The following is an 18411-nucleotide window of genomic DNA, read 5'->3' as shown; positions in this document are numbered from 1 at the left end:
CTTTCCCTTCCCCAAAACTGAGGGTAAAGTCATTTTGTTGTGGTTACTGAGGATAGGGTTTGGTTTAAGAATTGGTGTTGAAAAGTCTTTTTATATATATATATAATGTGTGTGTGTGTGTGTGTGTGTGTGTGTGTGTGTGTGTATGTATGTGTGTGAATTGTATGCATGTATATACATATGCATATGTGTGTGTAGGAAGTGACATACATATGTGCCAGTTTGTTGCACAATTTCATATTCTGTTCAATGAAATTGAAATAGCATTGAGCCATTAGTAGTAGTAATGGAGTATTAGTAGTTGACCTTATATACATTTTTGAGAGTAAATATTTTGCTAGGATGACATTTAAGTTGTGCTTGCTTCTTGAATGATTTTGAAAACATGCTATGCCATCACTATTTTTTTTTTTTTTTTTTTTTTTTTTTTTTCTTTTTTCCCCTTTTTCTTTTTCTCTGCAATATGGTGGATTTGGTGTAATGGTAAGAGAAGGGTCTACACTTCCAACACCTAGCTAACCTGTTCAAGTAGCCATCTAAACTCCACTGGCACTCAGTGTATGTTCTGATGGTGTATGCTTTCTGCTTTGAGACAATGTCCATTGTTAAAAGCGCTATACAAATTAAATTGAATTGATGGTATTTATAGGTCTCACCATCTCGTGCTTGTGTTGAGGTGTCCCTTACACAAAATTTTTAACTGTAAATTTGGCGTTTTGTCTGGGAGGGGACTTTTTTTGTTGTAAAAAAATAAATAAATAACAATAATAAAAAAACTCTGAGGGATGTGTGAAGTTGTGAAGCTGAATTAGTGTGGTGTGAAAATGAAAACTCACAAGCGTCATTCTCATGTTTCACATGCACGTCAAAAAGCTTGTCCAAAAAAACCTTCCGTATTAAACTGATTTTACTGTATGGTTGCACCTTAAATTGGGAGAGCATATTCCCACATTACACTCACTCGGAGCTCCACCAGCTGTGCAGTTTCGTTTTTGGCATTACAGTTAGGAATCCTCGCTTTGCTTTAAGGTCTCTCTTTTTTTTTTTTTTTTCTTTTTTTTTTTTCTTCTTTCTTTTTCTTTTCTCCCCCTCCCCATAAAACAGACATTTTGCAACTCAGACCAAATCCTGAAGCTCTCACTTACTAGTAGTGTTGTGAGTAGTGTAGTGCGAGTGTGTGTGGGTGTGTAGTGCTAAATCTGCATTCTTTTTATATGCCAGGGTTGGTATGCTGACTCTGTGATGTGTTTGAGTGGAATTTAAATATACTGCATGCATGTACATGGTTATAGTATGTATGTATGTGTACATGTATGTACGTGTGTGTGTATATAATACACTCTCTCTCGCTCTCTCTCTCTCTGTCTCACACACACACACACACACACACACACACACACACACACATATATATATATATATATATATATATATATATATATATATATATATATATATATATATATATATATATATATATATATATATATATATATATATATATATATATATAAATGTGTAAATATGTATGTAAATGTGTAAATATGTGTACCATTTATGTAGTAAAGATGTTAAGTGTGTTCATTAAATAAGGAAAGTGAAAATGTTGGCTCAGTGGGTGTGTGCAGAAAAGTGTATGTTTGCACTTCATGCGGTGGCCGTGTCTGAAAGCGTGTTTATAATTTGGAGCGATGGAATGCTGTCTCTGTGTGTGTGTGCACACCACTGATGGACGGTGGGACCTGCTGAGTCCTAGAGAACAGCTGAGGCTGGCCCATCATGCACCAGCCTGCATGCATGTGGACTTCCTCGCACGTTCATTACCAAAGGGGCCTCCAGGGCAGCGAGCCTCTGTAACGGCTGCTTGAAGATGCACCTGCTTATGTGCATGCGTGCGTTGCTCCATTGTGTATGTTACCGAAAGTGTATGTGAGAGCTGCATGGTGTGTTGCGAGTAGGAGTGCACATGTGCACACAGACGAACGGGATGTTCTCGACATGAAAGGGCGTAGGCTTTATGTCTGCATGCGTACATCGTGTGTGCCTTCATGCCTGGGAAATTTGTTTTTAGAATTGTGAATGGAAGTGGACATGAGAGGAAAGCATTGCACATGCAAGTGTACCTTCCAATTTGAGCATCTCCAGGGGCTTATTTTTATACCTTTGTGCACATTGGCTTTTGGGTTTATGCTTAAAATCTTTAAGATTGATTGACGAGCCTATTGACCAAGGACCTGATCTTTTGAAATGCGCTGCTTGACCCTGCCCCCAACTATAGGACAATAGCACAGAATGACTCCTCCATCGCAAACTGAACAAACCCCTTCTCTTACTTCTGGGTGTTCTAAAGAGCCTTCACCTTTGCCCTTCTCAAGAGGTGCGTTCTCTTCTTTGGTCTTCTGTTGTCCTCTTTCACTATAACTCAATGCCTTTCTCTAGATTCGGTTATTAAATGCTCTTGGCTCCCTCAACCTTTTATCAGCAAGTAAAAAATTTTCCTCAATTCTCATGGATTGACAGAAACCTGTGCACTGACAGAAACGGGAACAGAAATTTTATCCCATCATTCTGTACACTAAAATCTGATTTTATCTTATGCCAGCATGGCTATAATGGCTGTAAGTTTGAAGGGTCATGCTCGTTTCATCAGCGGAAACAGTATGCAAATTTTAACTTTGAAATTGTAATTAAGAGCCGCTTCTCCACCCCCAGCCCCAAACAATAGAGGAATACACAAAAAGACCGTCCTTCTCCACCCCTCAACTTCCATCCATCTTGTTGGCATAAAGCAACAGAGATGTTTTTGGTCTAACAGCCAATGATGCAAAGGTTCACTAGGGATCGTGTGTGGCCGGGAGGGGGATGGAGGTGTATACGTGTGCGCCTGTGGATTGTTCAAGCGTCAGGGTGGGGGATGTGTGCAGATAGCCGAGAGCCATTGATCAGCACCAGAGCAGACTGGTGATTTTTGGCAGATCTAAATCGGGGTCTTAAATTGTCCCATTACACACTAAATCTTATGGTTTCTCGTACATGCAGTATCCTAAAAGCACATGTGAATGGGGGGGGGATAAGTTTATTAGCTAGCACTTGGAACGTCTCATGTCTTATTACAAGCAAGCCAACAAAATGGCTGCCATTGTGAACTCCGACATGTTGTCTGAGCCTACTCTTAAAGGACCGATCCAAGATCAGAACGGTGCCCAACATTATTATTATTTTTTTAAAACAGCCACTGAGATGCAGTTTAAAATAAAGTAATCTATGTAGCTTTTGAGACCTGATAGGCTTTTATTCGCCATTTTCAACAGGCCGAAAAGAGCGGTGAAGCGTGGGGGAGAGTAAATCACTCTGTTCTCCAACCAGTGGGTGGGTATGAACTCAAAGGTTCAGAGGTCACCAGGGATGCTAGTTTTAACCCTTTCCAAAACTCCAGATAGGACTTGAGCTGGCCACAGAGTTGGGCTCCTCCCTTTTGACCCCTGGTGTGAACTTTTCCTCCTTGTTCCTCTGCACTCCATCTCCATCTAGAGGCTCTAGTGTACAACAGCAAGGCTTAGGAAGCCTTTGACTTTCAGTGCAAGGTTAAAGCCACACAACATTACAACCTGAGTAACATTTGTAGCAGGGCAGGATTACTGTCCCAGTGTCCTGCTGCATCTCATGGGCATTGTGTTGGAATGTCAGTACAATGGATGCTGTTGTTTTTTGCCCTCATCAGCTTATTCACTTTCCCTCTCTGTTATTTGTTTCTTTTTTTTATCATGCTAGTGTCTCATGGTTTTTTTTTCTGTTGCTCCTCTTTTATTGCTTCCTCTTTTCACTCTGTCCTCCGATTCTCTCCATTCTCTTGCCCTCCTCTTGCCCGCGTGCTGGGATGGTTCCAGGACAGCTGGCAGCGTACTACAGTCGTCAATGTCCGGTTTCAATATCCCCATTCAATCTCCACTTGCCGTTTTCTCTCACCCCGCTCATGCCCTCACCCTACTGCTGCTTCTCTCTTTCTTCACCACATTTCACTTTATTAGCCACTTAGTTCTTGGTTATATGTCTTACGTGTCCTTTTCACTTATTCATTTTTTTGTTCAACCTTAACTCCAACGTGATGTTTCCCAGCTTCAATTTTGTTGCTTTTCTGAACTACTACGTACAAGAAAGTGGGGAAAAAATACATATCTTCTTACTCGCCATGTGCCATTATAAGCTATTTTTGGTGTGGCTTCAATGGTATTAGTCATTCCTGCTTTTTTTCACCCCACTGCTGACGGAGCAAGTTGTCTTAAGGCCATATTTTTCCTAGAAAAATGTTGGGAGGTTTTCGAAGGAAACATGTTGTTGTGGCTTTTGGCGCCGGTTGTGGCATTCGAGAATGAGAGAGTGGACTCAGGAACCACTAAGCAGAAGACATGCTGAGGTGGAACTTGGGAGTTCTTATGTGGTGTGTGTGTGTGTGTGTGTGTGTGTGTGTGTGTGTATGTATATATGTGTGTATATATATATATATATGTGTGTGTGTGTGTGTGTGTGTGTGTATGTGTGATAGCAGTGCATCCATGTGTCACATCAAATCAACGCGTTAGTCATAAAATTAATTAGCAGAATTTAGTTAAAATGAACATGCTAACTGGCATGCTATATATGGCTAATGGTGATAACGCCAGATCTCAATGCTTTTGCGTAATTTAAATGTCTGTGAACCTCATGCTAGTCATTTACAGGTAAATAATCAAATTCATTATGTTAAGCTTAGTCATTTTATCATGTATTAAATCTTAACTTGGAAAAGAATTGTACTGCCATTGAACAGGGAGTCAACACTGTAGTGAATTGTGACCAGATTGATGATTTGGTGGAAATATTTTAAATTCCTTAGTGGTACTTGGATCCAATTGCATTTGCCACTTGTTAATATTTCTTCTTTTTTTTAATGCTCAAAAATAATGGTTAAAATCTGTTTTAAAATAATATTCTTTAAAATAAGAGAGCTAATCGTCTCACCGTTGCTCTTTCTCTCTCCTCGTACAGGACCAGGAAACTCCAGATTAGAAACATTCCACCGCATTTACAATGGGAGGTGAGTGCAAGTATCTGTGTCTAGAAAATGAATCTGCTCTGTGCAGTATAGATAGACCAGACACAGACCACTTTCACCTTGTGGAAATGGAAACGATCTTGTTGCTGTAGATGCTGTAGAACTCCAAGTGCTCCCAGAAAAACAGGGATTTTTTAAAAATGAATTGGTAAATAGACACAACATGGAGACGCCTCTTTTGGAAAAATGATTTTGGGTTGTCAGAAACTGAAAAATCTCATTGCATGATTTAGAGATTTAAAAGGCCTGAGGACGTAATGTAACTTCAGAACTTGAGCGGGTTGCATTGCAGACCAAAGAGAATTGTACTGATCAAAATAATTTTTTAATATATATCCATACATACAGTGTTGTAAAAAAGTCTTAAGCGTGTGCAAAGAAATGCTGCAAAAAGCACAGATGCCTTTAAAAATAATTAAATGAAATGTTTGTACATTTAAAAAAAATAAAAATAAAAAAAAATTTTAAAAAAGCTGTAAATGGTAACAATTGAAACAAAGTCAGTATTTGGTGTGATGACCCTTTTTGTTTAAAAAAACAAAAACAAAAAAAAACAAAAGTTTTATAGCTAGAAACTAGCTGGTAAGTTTTACTGAGCATCTTGCAGAACCAGCCACAGTTCATCTAGAGACTTGGACAGATGCACTTGCTTCTATAAGTTTATTTTTGTGCTGGAAAACTAATGTTTCATTTTTTTTTTTTAAATGACCCGATAATGTAGAAGTCATAAAATAAAAATCTCCAATTAAAGTTTGTAGTAAAAAAATACAGTGCCTAAGACGTGCACAATACTGTATGTTACATTGTTGGAGGTGTTCACATTTAGTCTATTTCATTAAAATCACTGGTGATCAGGGTGATTGTTCTGTTTAATTCTGGATTTTCTTAAACTGATTTGGAATTTTCATTGATTACTTATAACCTTTTTTGATTGCAATGCCTTGTGTTGAATCAACACTGCTTGTAATCTTAAATCATATTTTTTTAGAGGGTGGGGGGTGGGGGGTTCGAGAGACCCTCAGTATGGCACTGTGTTGCTGTCATGCACCATTGTGCCACCTGTGCATGTGAAATATAAATTGTGGGGCGTGGCACGGAGCACGCTGCAGCACCAGGTGGGCCGGGTCTTCCTCTATTGTCCAGCCCTCATTGGCCCATGTGTTCCGCTGTCTCCACTTCCTCAATCAGCCACACGGGGGCGATGGGTCAGATTACTGATCTGTTTTCAGGAACTCGTACACATCATTATGCACAATAGATAGTTCGGAATTTGAACAGCTTCAGCACTACTTGTTTGAATTTGAACGAGGTTCAGGGTTTACACTTTCAAAAACCTGGTGATGTCCTGTTGTCACGTGTGTCCAGGTGTTCCACTTTGAGCTGTGAGTTTAGTTGAGAGTAGCACCAGTTGTGTTAGGCATCAATATCTGTGCTGATATCTTAATTTTTTTGGGATTACGTGTCTGGTTTCAGGCTCAGCCCAGCCCCAAGTTTAAATTTCTTTCCTAACATGGTCCTTTCTTTTTCCTTCCCAGGTGCTTGATGGTCTGCTTGCACAGTATGGAACCGTTGAGAACTGTGAACAAGGTGAGCAAACAATTTTGCCTGTCAATATTCACATGCCCAGTATTCACATTATCAAACATCTCATGAATTTCTTTTAATCTCTCCCTCTTTCTGGCTGTAGTTAACACAGAAAGTGAGACAGCTGTGGTGAATGTCACTTATGGGACTCGGGAGCACGCCAGACAGTGAGTGCACTTTTTTTTGTGTCTTGTTTACTTTTCCTTAGAAGTTATCATTTTGACCTTGCATTGGCTCAGTGATTTTGTGGTTTGTTTGTTTATTTATTTATTTTATTTTATTTTATTTTATTTTATTTATTTATTTATTTATTTTTAATTTTCAAACGTAATCGTAACTTTAAGATAATGAAAGTTTGAAAAGGTAATGTTTTAAGAACCATAATACATTACAAACTTAAAAACAAATTCTGCTCTTCATGTCCTTGTACTGTAATCAGCTTCCATCCCGCATGAGCAGGTTGTCATGTTTATGCCGATAGATAAGGTCAATGAAAGCTGGAATAACCCCCATATTGTACCTGTGCTGGGGTTTTAGAAATGAAGCTCACTGGACTGTGCTTTGCAGCGGAGCGCAGGTTTCTCTGCTGCACAGTACAGCTATGACACCTAGTGGTGCACTAGCTGTGCTTCAGGGCCATCTCTGAGTCATCAACTTTAAAAAAAAAAAAACAAAATCATCTTATTTGGATGTTTCAGAGCGATCCAAAAGCTGAATGGCTACCAGTTTGAGAACAACACTCTGCGAGTGTCCTACATACCTGACGAGAGTTTGGACGGTGACGCCCAGCGCAGCCCTGACAACGGTCGCCGCTCTGGATACGGTTCCCGTGTCAACTCCAGGCAGGGGGCCCCTGGCACAGGGATGCCCTCCAAGCATCAGCACACTGATATACCTCTCCGTTTGCTTGTACCAACCCAGTATGTGGGCGCCATCATCGGCAAAGAGGGTGCCACCATCCGTAACATCACCAAGCAGACTCAGAGCAAGTGAGTGCCTGCTGCATGCTGGTGATTGTGATGATAATAATCCTGTCTTACCTGATCATACACTCTCAGAACCACAGTGCAGCATAACGAAAAAGATAGGGATTCATACATGTACAGTATTTAATAAGATGCAAATATTGCTACAAGTATAAGACAAGAGTGATGTCCAGTGTCAGGCAAATGATAAGTGTGGCACAATGCAGTAAGACTGTGTAGTGCTTAGAACACAGTTTTGTAACTACAGCTTTATTTGACCCTTTTAAACCCTTTTCAGGATTGATGTCCACCGTAAAGAGAATGCCGGGGCTGCAGAAAAGCCCATCAGCATCCACTCGACTCCCGAAGGCTGCTCGGCAGCCTGCCGTATGATCCTCGACATCATGCACCAGGAAGCCAAAGACACCAAAACGTGAGTGAGCTCCAAATTTACATTAAATCTGAACAGGGGTGAAATTCCATCCAAGATTTCCAGATTAACACCACACTTGCTTAACGCCGTATGACCTCTGCAGGCATTTCACTTGATTAAGTGAAAAGTTTTCTTTCTGATTTTCTGGTCCTCCAAAATAAATTGGGCAATACAAGGTGGATAGTGCTCTAGGGATGGGTGATCTGAGCAGTTTCAATGATCATTAACTAAATGAAAGCTTAGTTAAATTTTTAGTGTCGGTGCACTGGTCTCAGATTAGTGAAGATCTTTTACCCCTTTTTTGCCAGTGCTGATGAGGTGCCTCTGAAGATCCTTGCCCACAACAACTTTGTAGGTCGTCTGATCGGCAAAGAGGGGCGTAATTTGAAGAAAGTGGAACAAGACACTGACACTAAGATCACCATCTCGCCGTAAGTCAACAAGTGAACACGCATCCTCTCGTTACCGATCACGTAACTGGCCTTCATTGTTCCAGAGAGTTTGAGCGGTCTTCTTTCTGTGCAGGCTGCAGGATCTGACCCTGTATAACCCTGAGAGGACCATTACAGTGAAAGGTGCCATTGAGGCCTGCTGCCTGGCCGAGCAGGAAATCATGAAGAAAGTGCGAGAGGCCTATGATAACGACATCGCTGCCATGAATGTAAGTATGTGATGAAATCAGACTTTACGATTTAGAGATGTGTTAGGTTGACTCCACTGCTCATGTTTCATTTCTGTCCACCTCCAGCAACAGACGCACCTCATCCCTGGACTGAACCTTGGAGCGCTTGGCCTTTTCCCTCCATCCTCCTCCATGCCTCCTCCTCCCCCTGGAAACCCAGGGGTTTGTCCCCCATACGGCTCCTTTGGGGTAAGACATAAATATGAACGTACAAGTTTACCAGCTATATTCATATAACTTATGAGAGAAGAAGGAATGATCTGCCATTGGCTTTAATTTCCTGACTCAAAGGTACTGATTTCATTCATACAAATTCCTGGTTCTGATTGTTCAAAAAGTGTTGATTATTTTTCGGACAGTACCTGTCTGCAAAGCAAACCAAAGATTTATATCCATGCGTTCATTCTTTTATATGGATGCTACAGATAATCTAAGCTTAATAATAAATAAATTAAAGTGTGCTGCTCTCCATCAAATAAAGATGTATGATTGTTGATCTGGTGAAGCTTTCTGTGGAAAGAGGTTTCACATTTATTGAAGGAGTCTCCAATGTGAGCACTTTGTAAAGGCCAGTAAGTTTTCTGACACGGGAGAGGCTTCAGGACAGAGGACTTTGCACTTTGCAGTTTCTCTGTATCATGACAAGCTGCGTTTTTGTTTTGTTACCTTCAAGAGAAAGAAAAAGAGGCTGGTGAGGGAATGACTCTTATGTAGCTGCTATAACGTAAGTGATAACAGGAACTAGCTTTCGTTTTATGGTCGTTCCTCAATATTAGAATAAAAAGTATAACGTTATTCTTTAATTAATTTATATTTTTTTTAAAAAAGTCAACTTAATTTCCCACCATGCTGCCTCACACAACCCCTTCTGTTTATCTTCCTGTGTCTGCACACCCCATTGTGTTTTATTGCTTATGTATTGCTTTGCCTGAATCTTCCAATATGTCCATAGGCTCCTGAGCAGGAGACGGTCCATGTGTACATCCCCGCACAAGCAGTAGGAGCCATCATTGGCAAGAAGGGCCAGCACATTAAGCAGCTGAGCCGCTTTGCTGGAGCCTCCATTAAGGTGCGGAGCTGCTAACATGTCAACACACACACACACACACACACACACACACACACACACACACACACACAAAGCCATTATGCAAATAACACACAATTAATTAAAGATGTTTTAGGGGATGTTTATGCTAACTCACTGAATTTTTTTTTTTTTTTCTTCCCCCAGATTGCTCCTGCAGAGACGCCTGATTCAAAGATGCGCATGGTCATTGTTACTGGTCCACCCGAGGCCCAATTTAAGGTACTAATACATATAACCGCTCAAAAACCTCAGCATCTGTGATTGGCCAAACATTCTGTCAATCTATATGGACCCCCCCCACATAACATAACATAGACATGAATGTTCTGAAATATCTGTTAAGATCAACAATAAATGGTCATGTTCATCATGTACTAACATTGATATAAGCATGTATGAAAGAGACAGGGTCTTTGTATCAACTACTCTAATTTGCTTTAATTTAATTGCATTTTTTGGTACATATACCCAAGTATAGCTAACTATCCATTTATCAATACTTAAGTCATCTTTCTGTTATGCTTCAGGCTCAGGGAAGAATATACGGCAAGCTGAAGGAGGAGAACTTCTTTGGACCGAAGGAAGAGGTGAAGCTGGAGACGCACATCAAAGTAGCAGCAGCAGCTGCTGGCAGAGTTATTGGGAAGGGTGGAAAGACGGTGAGGGATATCTCATGTTTTTTTCCTTTTTTTACTGTATTTTTTTTTTTTTTTCTTTCTTTTTCATGGTATGATACAGGCAATCACACCACTGACACTTATAGGCTCTGAGGGAAAACCTTAGTGTTATCTGCTGGTTGAGGTTACAAGCTGCTAATAATTTAAACTGTATTCCTGTAGGTGAATGAGCTACAGAACCTAACTGCAGCTGAGGTGGTGGTTCCTAGAGAGCAGACTCCTGATGAGCAGGACCAGGTTATTGTCAAAATCATCGGCCACTTTTATGCAAGTCAGGTACGTTTCAAACAGGAACACATTTTATTACTTCACTTTTAATACAGGTAACGCTTTAAGGTCCATGTTCCTCGAGTTAGTAGATATTTCCTTACTGCTAGACAACATCCTGAAATATACTGATAGGTGACAAATTAAAGGAAAAGCCAACATAAAAGTGTTTTAGTAAGGTGGTGGGGCACCAGGATGCAAAACGTGTCCAAGTCTCTGGAACAATTCTTGAGGGATGAAGACCATCTCTCAATTGTTGTTTTGATGATGGTGCTGGAGATAGCTGTCTAACATTTTAGTCCAAAATCTCTCACAGGTGTTTAATTGGCTTAAGATAGGATAAAACTGATCAGTCAGAATAACTTGTATTTATTTAGAGTGATGCTTCCCTCAGCAAAATGATCCCCAGGGCCACCAGATTTTCCTTTAATTCGTCACCTGCCTGTGTATATATACGATACATATTATGTACTTTTCATCTTTTGTACATTTATAGCCATTAGTCAGTTTATCGACTTTTATCGACTTAGAATATAGGTGCACTTTTTAGGTACACATTCACCTCCTTTACCCCATTCATCAGGGGAAAGGGACCACCATAGCACCACCAGTAACCGTTCAATTGTTTTGGGCCAGATCATTCTCCGCACGGTTTCCCATTGGATAACTCAACCCAAGAATCATTTATAGCTAAAGCCATGAAAGTTCTATGGATTGGATTCACAATACTCCTTTCACAATTCAGTTCGATTCTCAGAACATTTGAACAAACTTTGAATAAAGAAAAAGACTCCTTTTTTATTTCTGTATAATAAGCAATGCAAAACAGTGCATTTTATCTGGGTAAAAGTAAATAAATTAAATATAGCTATGAACAGGCTTAAACTTGTAGTACAAGTTCACTGTAAATAAATAAAATGTAGAAATTCTCCCCAGAATTGTGATTGAATAAACAAAGTGTCTGACCTGGGGACTTTGAAAATGATCAACTGAAACATAATGGGCTACATAGTTGAATTAGAGCTCCAAAGTCAGCTAAAGTGCCTGATTTCTGTGGCCTCTTTCTTGGTGGTGTTGACAGCTGTGAACACTGCTCTTGGTGGTGAGGGTGTTGTATAAAAGTTCTGAAGAGCTCTTTTTTTAAACGTTATATCACTGTCATGTAACTGCATAGTGCATAATGAGTTTTGGTCATTGCAATCTGGAGCTATTGGGCTATCGAGTGCTTCACAAGTGCAGATGGGATCACGTGTCCTATATTTTAATGCTATGGGCTGTGCAGACTGGGACCTCTGGTGTTCAAGCAGTGTAATCGCATGAAATGCATAATTAATAGAATGATATCCACATTTTCATGATGCACATCATCAAATTATTGGATGACAATGCATCGTATCATGATGTATCATTGCACCCCTAGCTGCTACTGAACAGTTTGAGCTGGTAGAAACATTTAGCCCAAGACATTAATCAGGATGTCTGTGTGATTGTTTGCTCTATTGATGATCTGAAGTATTTTTAATCTCCACGTGTATGTCCAAGATAGGTAACCAAATCCAGCAGTGATACTTTGGTAAAGCCCAGCTCATGTGGCGATCGAAATGGCAACATTGTGAAGGATTATGGGTAAAAAGTATTATAGTAAACCTACAAAGTGCACATAGTATATGGTAGGTTTAATTGATAAAGTGGCCAGTGAGTAGAGGGTACAGGCTAGGTTTACCTAATAAATTGAGTGTGTGTATATATTTCTTAAAACTGCTCTTAATCCTTAAAGCTGTATAGGTGACATGCTAGACAAATGTAATGGAATGACTATAAATTGAATAATGTCTTCTTATTTTTAGCTGGCCCAAAGGAAGATCAGAGACATTTTGACACAAGTTAAGCAGCAGCAGAAAGGTGGCATGGGAGGCTCTCAGGCATCTCACCCACAGAACCTGTCAGAGCTTGGGCCCCACCAGGGAATGCCCCAAGAGCCTAGGAGGAAGTAACAGGCTCCAGCCCGAAACTGGACGGACAGACGGATGGACAGACCGAGGAGAAACAGCGGATGGACTGACAGAGAGAGCAACACACAGACCCAGCGGTAGACAGGGAGAAAAGAGCATTTAACAAAGAGGGGAATAAAAAGGAAATAAAAATGCCTGAGAGAGTACAAGAGTTTAGAGAAAAGAAACTAGAACTTTGAGTGATTTAAAAATAGGTTAAAAAAAAAAAGAAAAGAGAGAGAGAACTAGGAAACAGAGACCAGATGCCAGGTCGACTGACTGGGGATGGCAGGGATTCCTTGTGGCAGCTTATGAAATAATCATGGCAACGTGGCCTTGAGAGTCTTAAGAGAAGCTCTCATGAATTGTATCATGCTTAGGGCACCCCTGCCATCACCAATCATTCAAGTATTTTAAGGGTGTTTTTTTAAGAAGAGCTATATGTATAGAAATGTTTATTCAGAGGTATTATTATGAAATGCAGTGAGGCAGAGGTGGGGAGAGGGGAGCGGAGAACCCATCACATTGAGTCAATAAGGTGGCTCATCCTTTGCCTACAGGAAATTAAGGGAGGGGCCATAGCTGTTAACACTGCTCTTTAAGTCCCTGGCAGTAAACTGTTGGGGGTAAGGACAAATAAAGAAGAAGAAAAATGAGGTTGTAAATATAATCTTCATGAATTTGTGTTGAAGCACAGTGAGGGTACAGTAAGTGGGCGGGCCGAGGCTGACCCTGCAGTTCTATTGCAGAGGCTCAGCTCCGAGATGTAAACTTCACCTCCAGCCCTGAACTACGCCCGCGATGCTCGTTGGCGCGTGGCCCACGCCCAAATGGCATATTTTATATATATTATATATATATGATATGTGAGTTAACCTGGCCCCTCAGAGAGCAGAGAAAATGGCAGTGGAATGGGAATGTGGCACTGGGATCAGACCATCTTTCACAGAAATCTTTTGATATTTAAAATCATCTTTCAGTATCTGGGTTTTGCTGGCGTATGTTTTTAACCATGATTTAACCAAACACTACTGAGTGAATTTCTGAGTTCTGAATTTTTAAAAAATCTGATATTACTTGCAGAGGGAAGATGGAATGGGATTAAATTATCATCCAAGTAATACAAATTCGATTGACCTTGACAGCACGAGCAATCTTCAAACAGTCGTGTTAACTTGATGAATGAATTTGGCCTTTGATTTAAGATCACGTGAAAGATACAGCCTCCCATGGCCCAGCTCTCCACCCTGCCTTTAGGTCAGAGGTCAACAGCGGGTGATGTCAAAATGGCTTCTGCACTCTCTCTCTCTCCCCTACTCCATTCGATGTATGCTGATGAGGAGGCCAGAAAGCTGGCTTTCTTCACTCATCTTCGAACAGATTAGATAGAAAAAAAATAGAAACCTACCTCAGGGTATTGTTACCTCAGTATTCCTAACGGCTTTTTTTTTTTTCTTTTCCTTTTTTTGGCTTGCTGGTGTTTTATATAAAAGCTGATAGTCCTGAATATTTTATTTTTTTAAGGAAAAAATATTTTTAGTTATTGTTGGATATTTTTTTTCTTCCCCCTAGCTTTCGCGTGTATGTGAGTGTGTATGGATGGTACCCCACACCTTTCCACATTTTATTTCAAAAAGATCCATATAGGCAAGAGTCTTACCAATACCAATGCCGTGGCAGATTCTTTAGTTTACCCTGGACCTATAACCAACTGACTTTTGAAGTCTCTGGCTTTTTGTGTAGTGGTGTGACAGTCATGGTGTTTTATCTCCTGACTCAAATGGGCATGAAAGGCTTACAAGCGTATGAATATTATGCACTGAAGGCCTGGAGTCTGCCTTGGTTACCAGGTTTGTGCCATGACTGTATTTTGAGAAGCAGCCCAGTGGCATCTCGGTAACTACGTCAAGTTTAGGTTCAGCATAGTACTTACTCATCATCCTATATGTACGTGTGATGGGATGCGTGTTTTGGTTTTTGTTTTTTTTCTAAAAAAAAAAAAAAAAAAGAAAAGAGAACGAAAAGGAAAACAGTTTAAGTGTATAGTTTTTTTTGTTGATGAAAAGTGGTTTGGGTGTTAAAGACAGAATAAAGACATCCTATCCTATGGTCTCAGTTAAACATTTTTTAACTGAATGAGAATACTTTGGAAAATGGGAGCGAAAAATGAAGAAAGCAGTCACTTAACAACAGAGACAGATTTAACCTGTATATAAATCGCTAAAAGAAATACTGCAACTGAAAACATTTTTTGTATTTTTTTAATGAAAAAAAAATACGTGGACAAAGCTGGGCAATATGTAGCGATTTGTGATGCGAAAGATTAATAGATACTGCCAGAATTCTTTTTCAATGAGTACACATTCCACCTGCGCATGGCTAAATGGCGCCTTTTTGTGTACTCGTTTTCACTCACGGGTTGAAATCGTTGCTTTTTGTTCACGCTTCCCTTTTTCTCAGTAGACACCAGTGTTCGGGTTGCATTGATGTGGAAAATTTCCTCCTCCTCCTCAGGTGGGAAGGAAGTCTGTCTCTCTCTCTAGCCTGTAGATTTCTGTCAGACCCTAAGACACACACACCACTTTAGATTTGTTCAGACTGCAGCCTTTTGTTTAACAGCAAGCTTTATTTGGACATGACATCTGGTTGTGTACTGTTTCATCAGTTTTAGACGAAAAAAAAGAAAAAAAAAAAGAACATAACCGAAAAATCTTTAGGATATTTGTAGACTGGGGAAATATGGAGTCAAGCTGTTCAATTTTAAATTGGAATGTAAGATGTAAAAGAGTTGAGAGGAAGATGGGCCGACATTTTTTTTTTCGTCTTTTCTTTTTTTTAAAAAATAAAATAAAATAAAAGGTAGACATTTATTAAAGCCAACTTAAACATAGTTTAGGCTTTATGTTCTCACAGATTTGCTGGATATTAATTCTAGGTCACTAAAATGAGTAGTCATGCAGTGCTGCTGAATGTATGATGAATACTACACTCATCTCCCTCCTCTCCTTTTCACTTATTTCGTCCTCCATCTATTTCTCCTTTCATCCCTGTATGCAACTTGCAAGTTGTTTTTCCTTTACTCACATTATTTGCTACATGTGAATGACATTTTGTTGTTTGGGTTTGGTATAGACCTTGACCCTCTCTCACGCTGGCCTTGTTTGTGTCTGTTTTCTCAGTTCTGTTCAGTCGTTTGACCCTTAATTTCAGCCCCCCCCCCCCCCCCCCCCCAATTTTGTATTGCCTTCAATTGGATCAGTTATTCTCTCTCTCCCTCTCACGCTCTCTCTCTCTCTCTCTCTCGATCAGGTTTCTTTAGAAAAGCACAGAGATCTCTTATACTGCTATTAGATCATTTTAAAATACTAACCAGTTACTTGTAATGCAGTTAACACCTGTGCCAAACAGATTTTTTTTTTCATTTACTCCGTAAAGACCCGATATAGGTTGTTCAAACTGTTTTAGTGTAGTGTGAAGACTAATAACTTCCACTTCAGCACTCGCTCTGTTTAAGAAAGAAAAAATACAAAATACCACCCAAACCTGTATACTATAAGTTTCAGGAACACAACTGCATGTTTATTTTGTGATTCTTATGCAATTCCTTCACAAGGACTGTTAATACTCTGGAAATCATAGAATTATAAAAGGATAAAAATAAAAAAAAGTGCACAGATTTAGACATAGGCAACAGATCTAACCTCATACTAGTCCGGTGTAGCAGACAGACAAATGCACACCACAGGAAATTCATCCTACTAGTTTCTGGCCTTCGCTCAATGAAACCATTTGGGTGCTAATGACGAATTTAACCTCACATAACTAGGAAACGCTACCTCAAGACTTAGCCATAAGATTGTTTTATCAACCTGACAAGAGCGAAAGTGCATGTTACTTTTTTCACTTTAATTTCTTTAATTTATTATTATTATTTTCCTGTTGCTTCTAGTTTTTGTTTTCAATCACTCTTTTATTTTAGAGTTGAGGCCATGATGGAGGGAAGGGAGGTGAGGATTTGGTGAGCAGAGATGATCTGGGTGTTTGATGTTGGGAGGATTTGGTTTGTAGACAAACAGTGAAGGATCAGGAACATGGAGAACCCTCTAGTTTAAACTACACATAGTGTCACTACTCAGCCATTTCTTGAGAGCACGCAAAAGTGTGAAGTATTGCCTTCACTCCTCATATGTAAATACCCACTAAAGGAGAAGTGCTCAGTAACCCTCAAACACATTACTCTACCTCCTGATTCTACTTATTTTCGACCTCCCATTAAACCAGTGCTCCGTACAAACAGCCACAGAGTTCACTTTGTTGTGGTGTTAAAAGTTACCCGGACATGTGTACTGGTGTTTCTTTTGTAATGACTGATGTTGGATGTGACAGAGTTCCAGATCAGCATCAAGGGAAACTGGAATCCCTCTCTTCCTCAGCTTTCCACCCTATAGTCCTTCCTTTTAATTTTATCTTCTTCAGTCAAGGAGCACGATACCTATATTCAAGTAATTTTTTTGGTTTTTTTGGTTGATCTACCTCTTAGAGAACAAATGAATAAATAGGACAAATGTAAAGTGGGGAAAAAGGACAAAAAAAAGTCTTTGTTTTGAAAAAGTCTCAAATGAAAAAGTAATAAAATAATTAATGATGTAAACAACTGGGTAGAAGAATCTCCATATACTGTAGTGGATAGTGTATTAATTAAAAACAAAAACTTTTTCTTCCAAAGATGATTTTTTTTTTCGCCATTGTTTAGACCATTATTCAAGATTGATTTAAATAAAAATAAATGGAAAGGGGAGGGAAAGTAAAAAGAAAAATATCAATTTCATTATTCAATATCCAATATTTTTTTTCTTTTCATTCCTCATTAGATTGACTTATGTTTTTAAGTTTGCAATTCTTCATCCTTTATTTGATAAATTTTTCTGATTGCTTTTTTGGAATGACATAGGATTGTATCTCATTTTGGATGCATTAGAATTTTCTCTCTCTCTCTCTCTCTCTCTCTCTCTCTCTCACTCTATGTGAACTGCAACATAGTACTCATTGAGACATTGCAGAGCAGCATGATACTGAAATCAATTCTTTCTAATTTTTTTTTAATCTGTATTGATGCAACAGGCAAGTAAGGGCCTATTTAGCTGACTAGGGCACAGTTTAGGAGGAGGAGAGGAAGAAGAGTGATGTATCACGTCTAGCCCCACCCCACAGCCCCCTCTTATGCCAGGTGCCATGGACACTATCTGGACTTTCACCTTTCTGCCTGCCAATTTTCTTTCATTTCTCATCCATATTTGTTCTGAACTTCTTGTAAACAATACAGAGCATAGATATGAATGTGTTATTAAAAGATGAAAAAAACGGTAAACGTGTCCCAGCTGTATTTCTGTGGGCAGGTGTGCAGTCAAATACATAAGGCATTTTTATTATTTTTATTATCATATTAGCAGAATATGATCTGCCTGGATTGTTGCTCTAGACTCAAGAGTTAATATTAAACATGCTGCTAACCTTCAAACTTATTTTACACTTCATTACATAGTACAACCCGGCTTTTTTTACTTAGTAGCAAATAAACAAATTGCAGATATGACAACAATTTTTGTTTAATAACTGAACAGTCTGGCTTC

At 39.4% G+C, this 18411-nt stretch overlaps 1 protein-coding gene across 1 annotated transcript in view; it reads left to right on the top strand.

The window, feature by feature from the left end:
- The window catches only part of igf2bp1 (insulin-like growth factor 2 mRNA binding protein 1), a 41163-nt gene extending 23014 nt beyond the window's left edge, over positions 1 to 18149 (top strand). The window contains exons 3-15 of the mRNA XM_017453138.3: positions 5026 to 5074; positions 6628 to 6679; positions 6780 to 6843; positions 7375 to 7665; positions 7940 to 8074; positions 8383 to 8505; positions 8600 to 8735; positions 8823 to 8945; positions 9709 to 9825; positions 9991 to 10065; positions 10374 to 10505; positions 10686 to 10799; positions 12638 to 18149. Coding sequence (XP_017308627.1) covers positions 5026 to 5074; positions 6628 to 6679; positions 6780 to 6843; positions 7375 to 7665; positions 7940 to 8074; positions 8383 to 8505; positions 8600 to 8735; positions 8823 to 8945; positions 9709 to 9825; positions 9991 to 10065; positions 10374 to 10505; positions 10686 to 10799; positions 12638 to 12784 — 1558 coding nt within the window. The 3' untranslated portion in view covers positions 12785 to 18149. The remainder of the gene's footprint in view (positions 1 to 5025; positions 5075 to 6627; positions 6680 to 6779; positions 6844 to 7374; positions 7666 to 7939; positions 8075 to 8382; positions 8506 to 8599; positions 8736 to 8822; positions 8946 to 9708; positions 9826 to 9990; positions 10066 to 10373; positions 10506 to 10685; positions 10800 to 12637) is intronic.
- Positions 18150 to 18411: the final 262 nt, after the last annotated feature.

Source organism: Ictalurus punctatus, chromosome 2 (genome assembly GCF_001660625.3).
Source record: "Ictalurus punctatus breed USDA103 chromosome 2, Coco_2.0, whole genome shotgun sequence".
Taxonomy (NCBI): Eukaryota; Metazoa; Chordata; class Actinopteri; order Siluriformes; family Ictaluridae; genus Ictalurus; species Ictalurus punctatus.
This window is presented reverse-complemented; position numbering and strand designations above follow the sequence as displayed.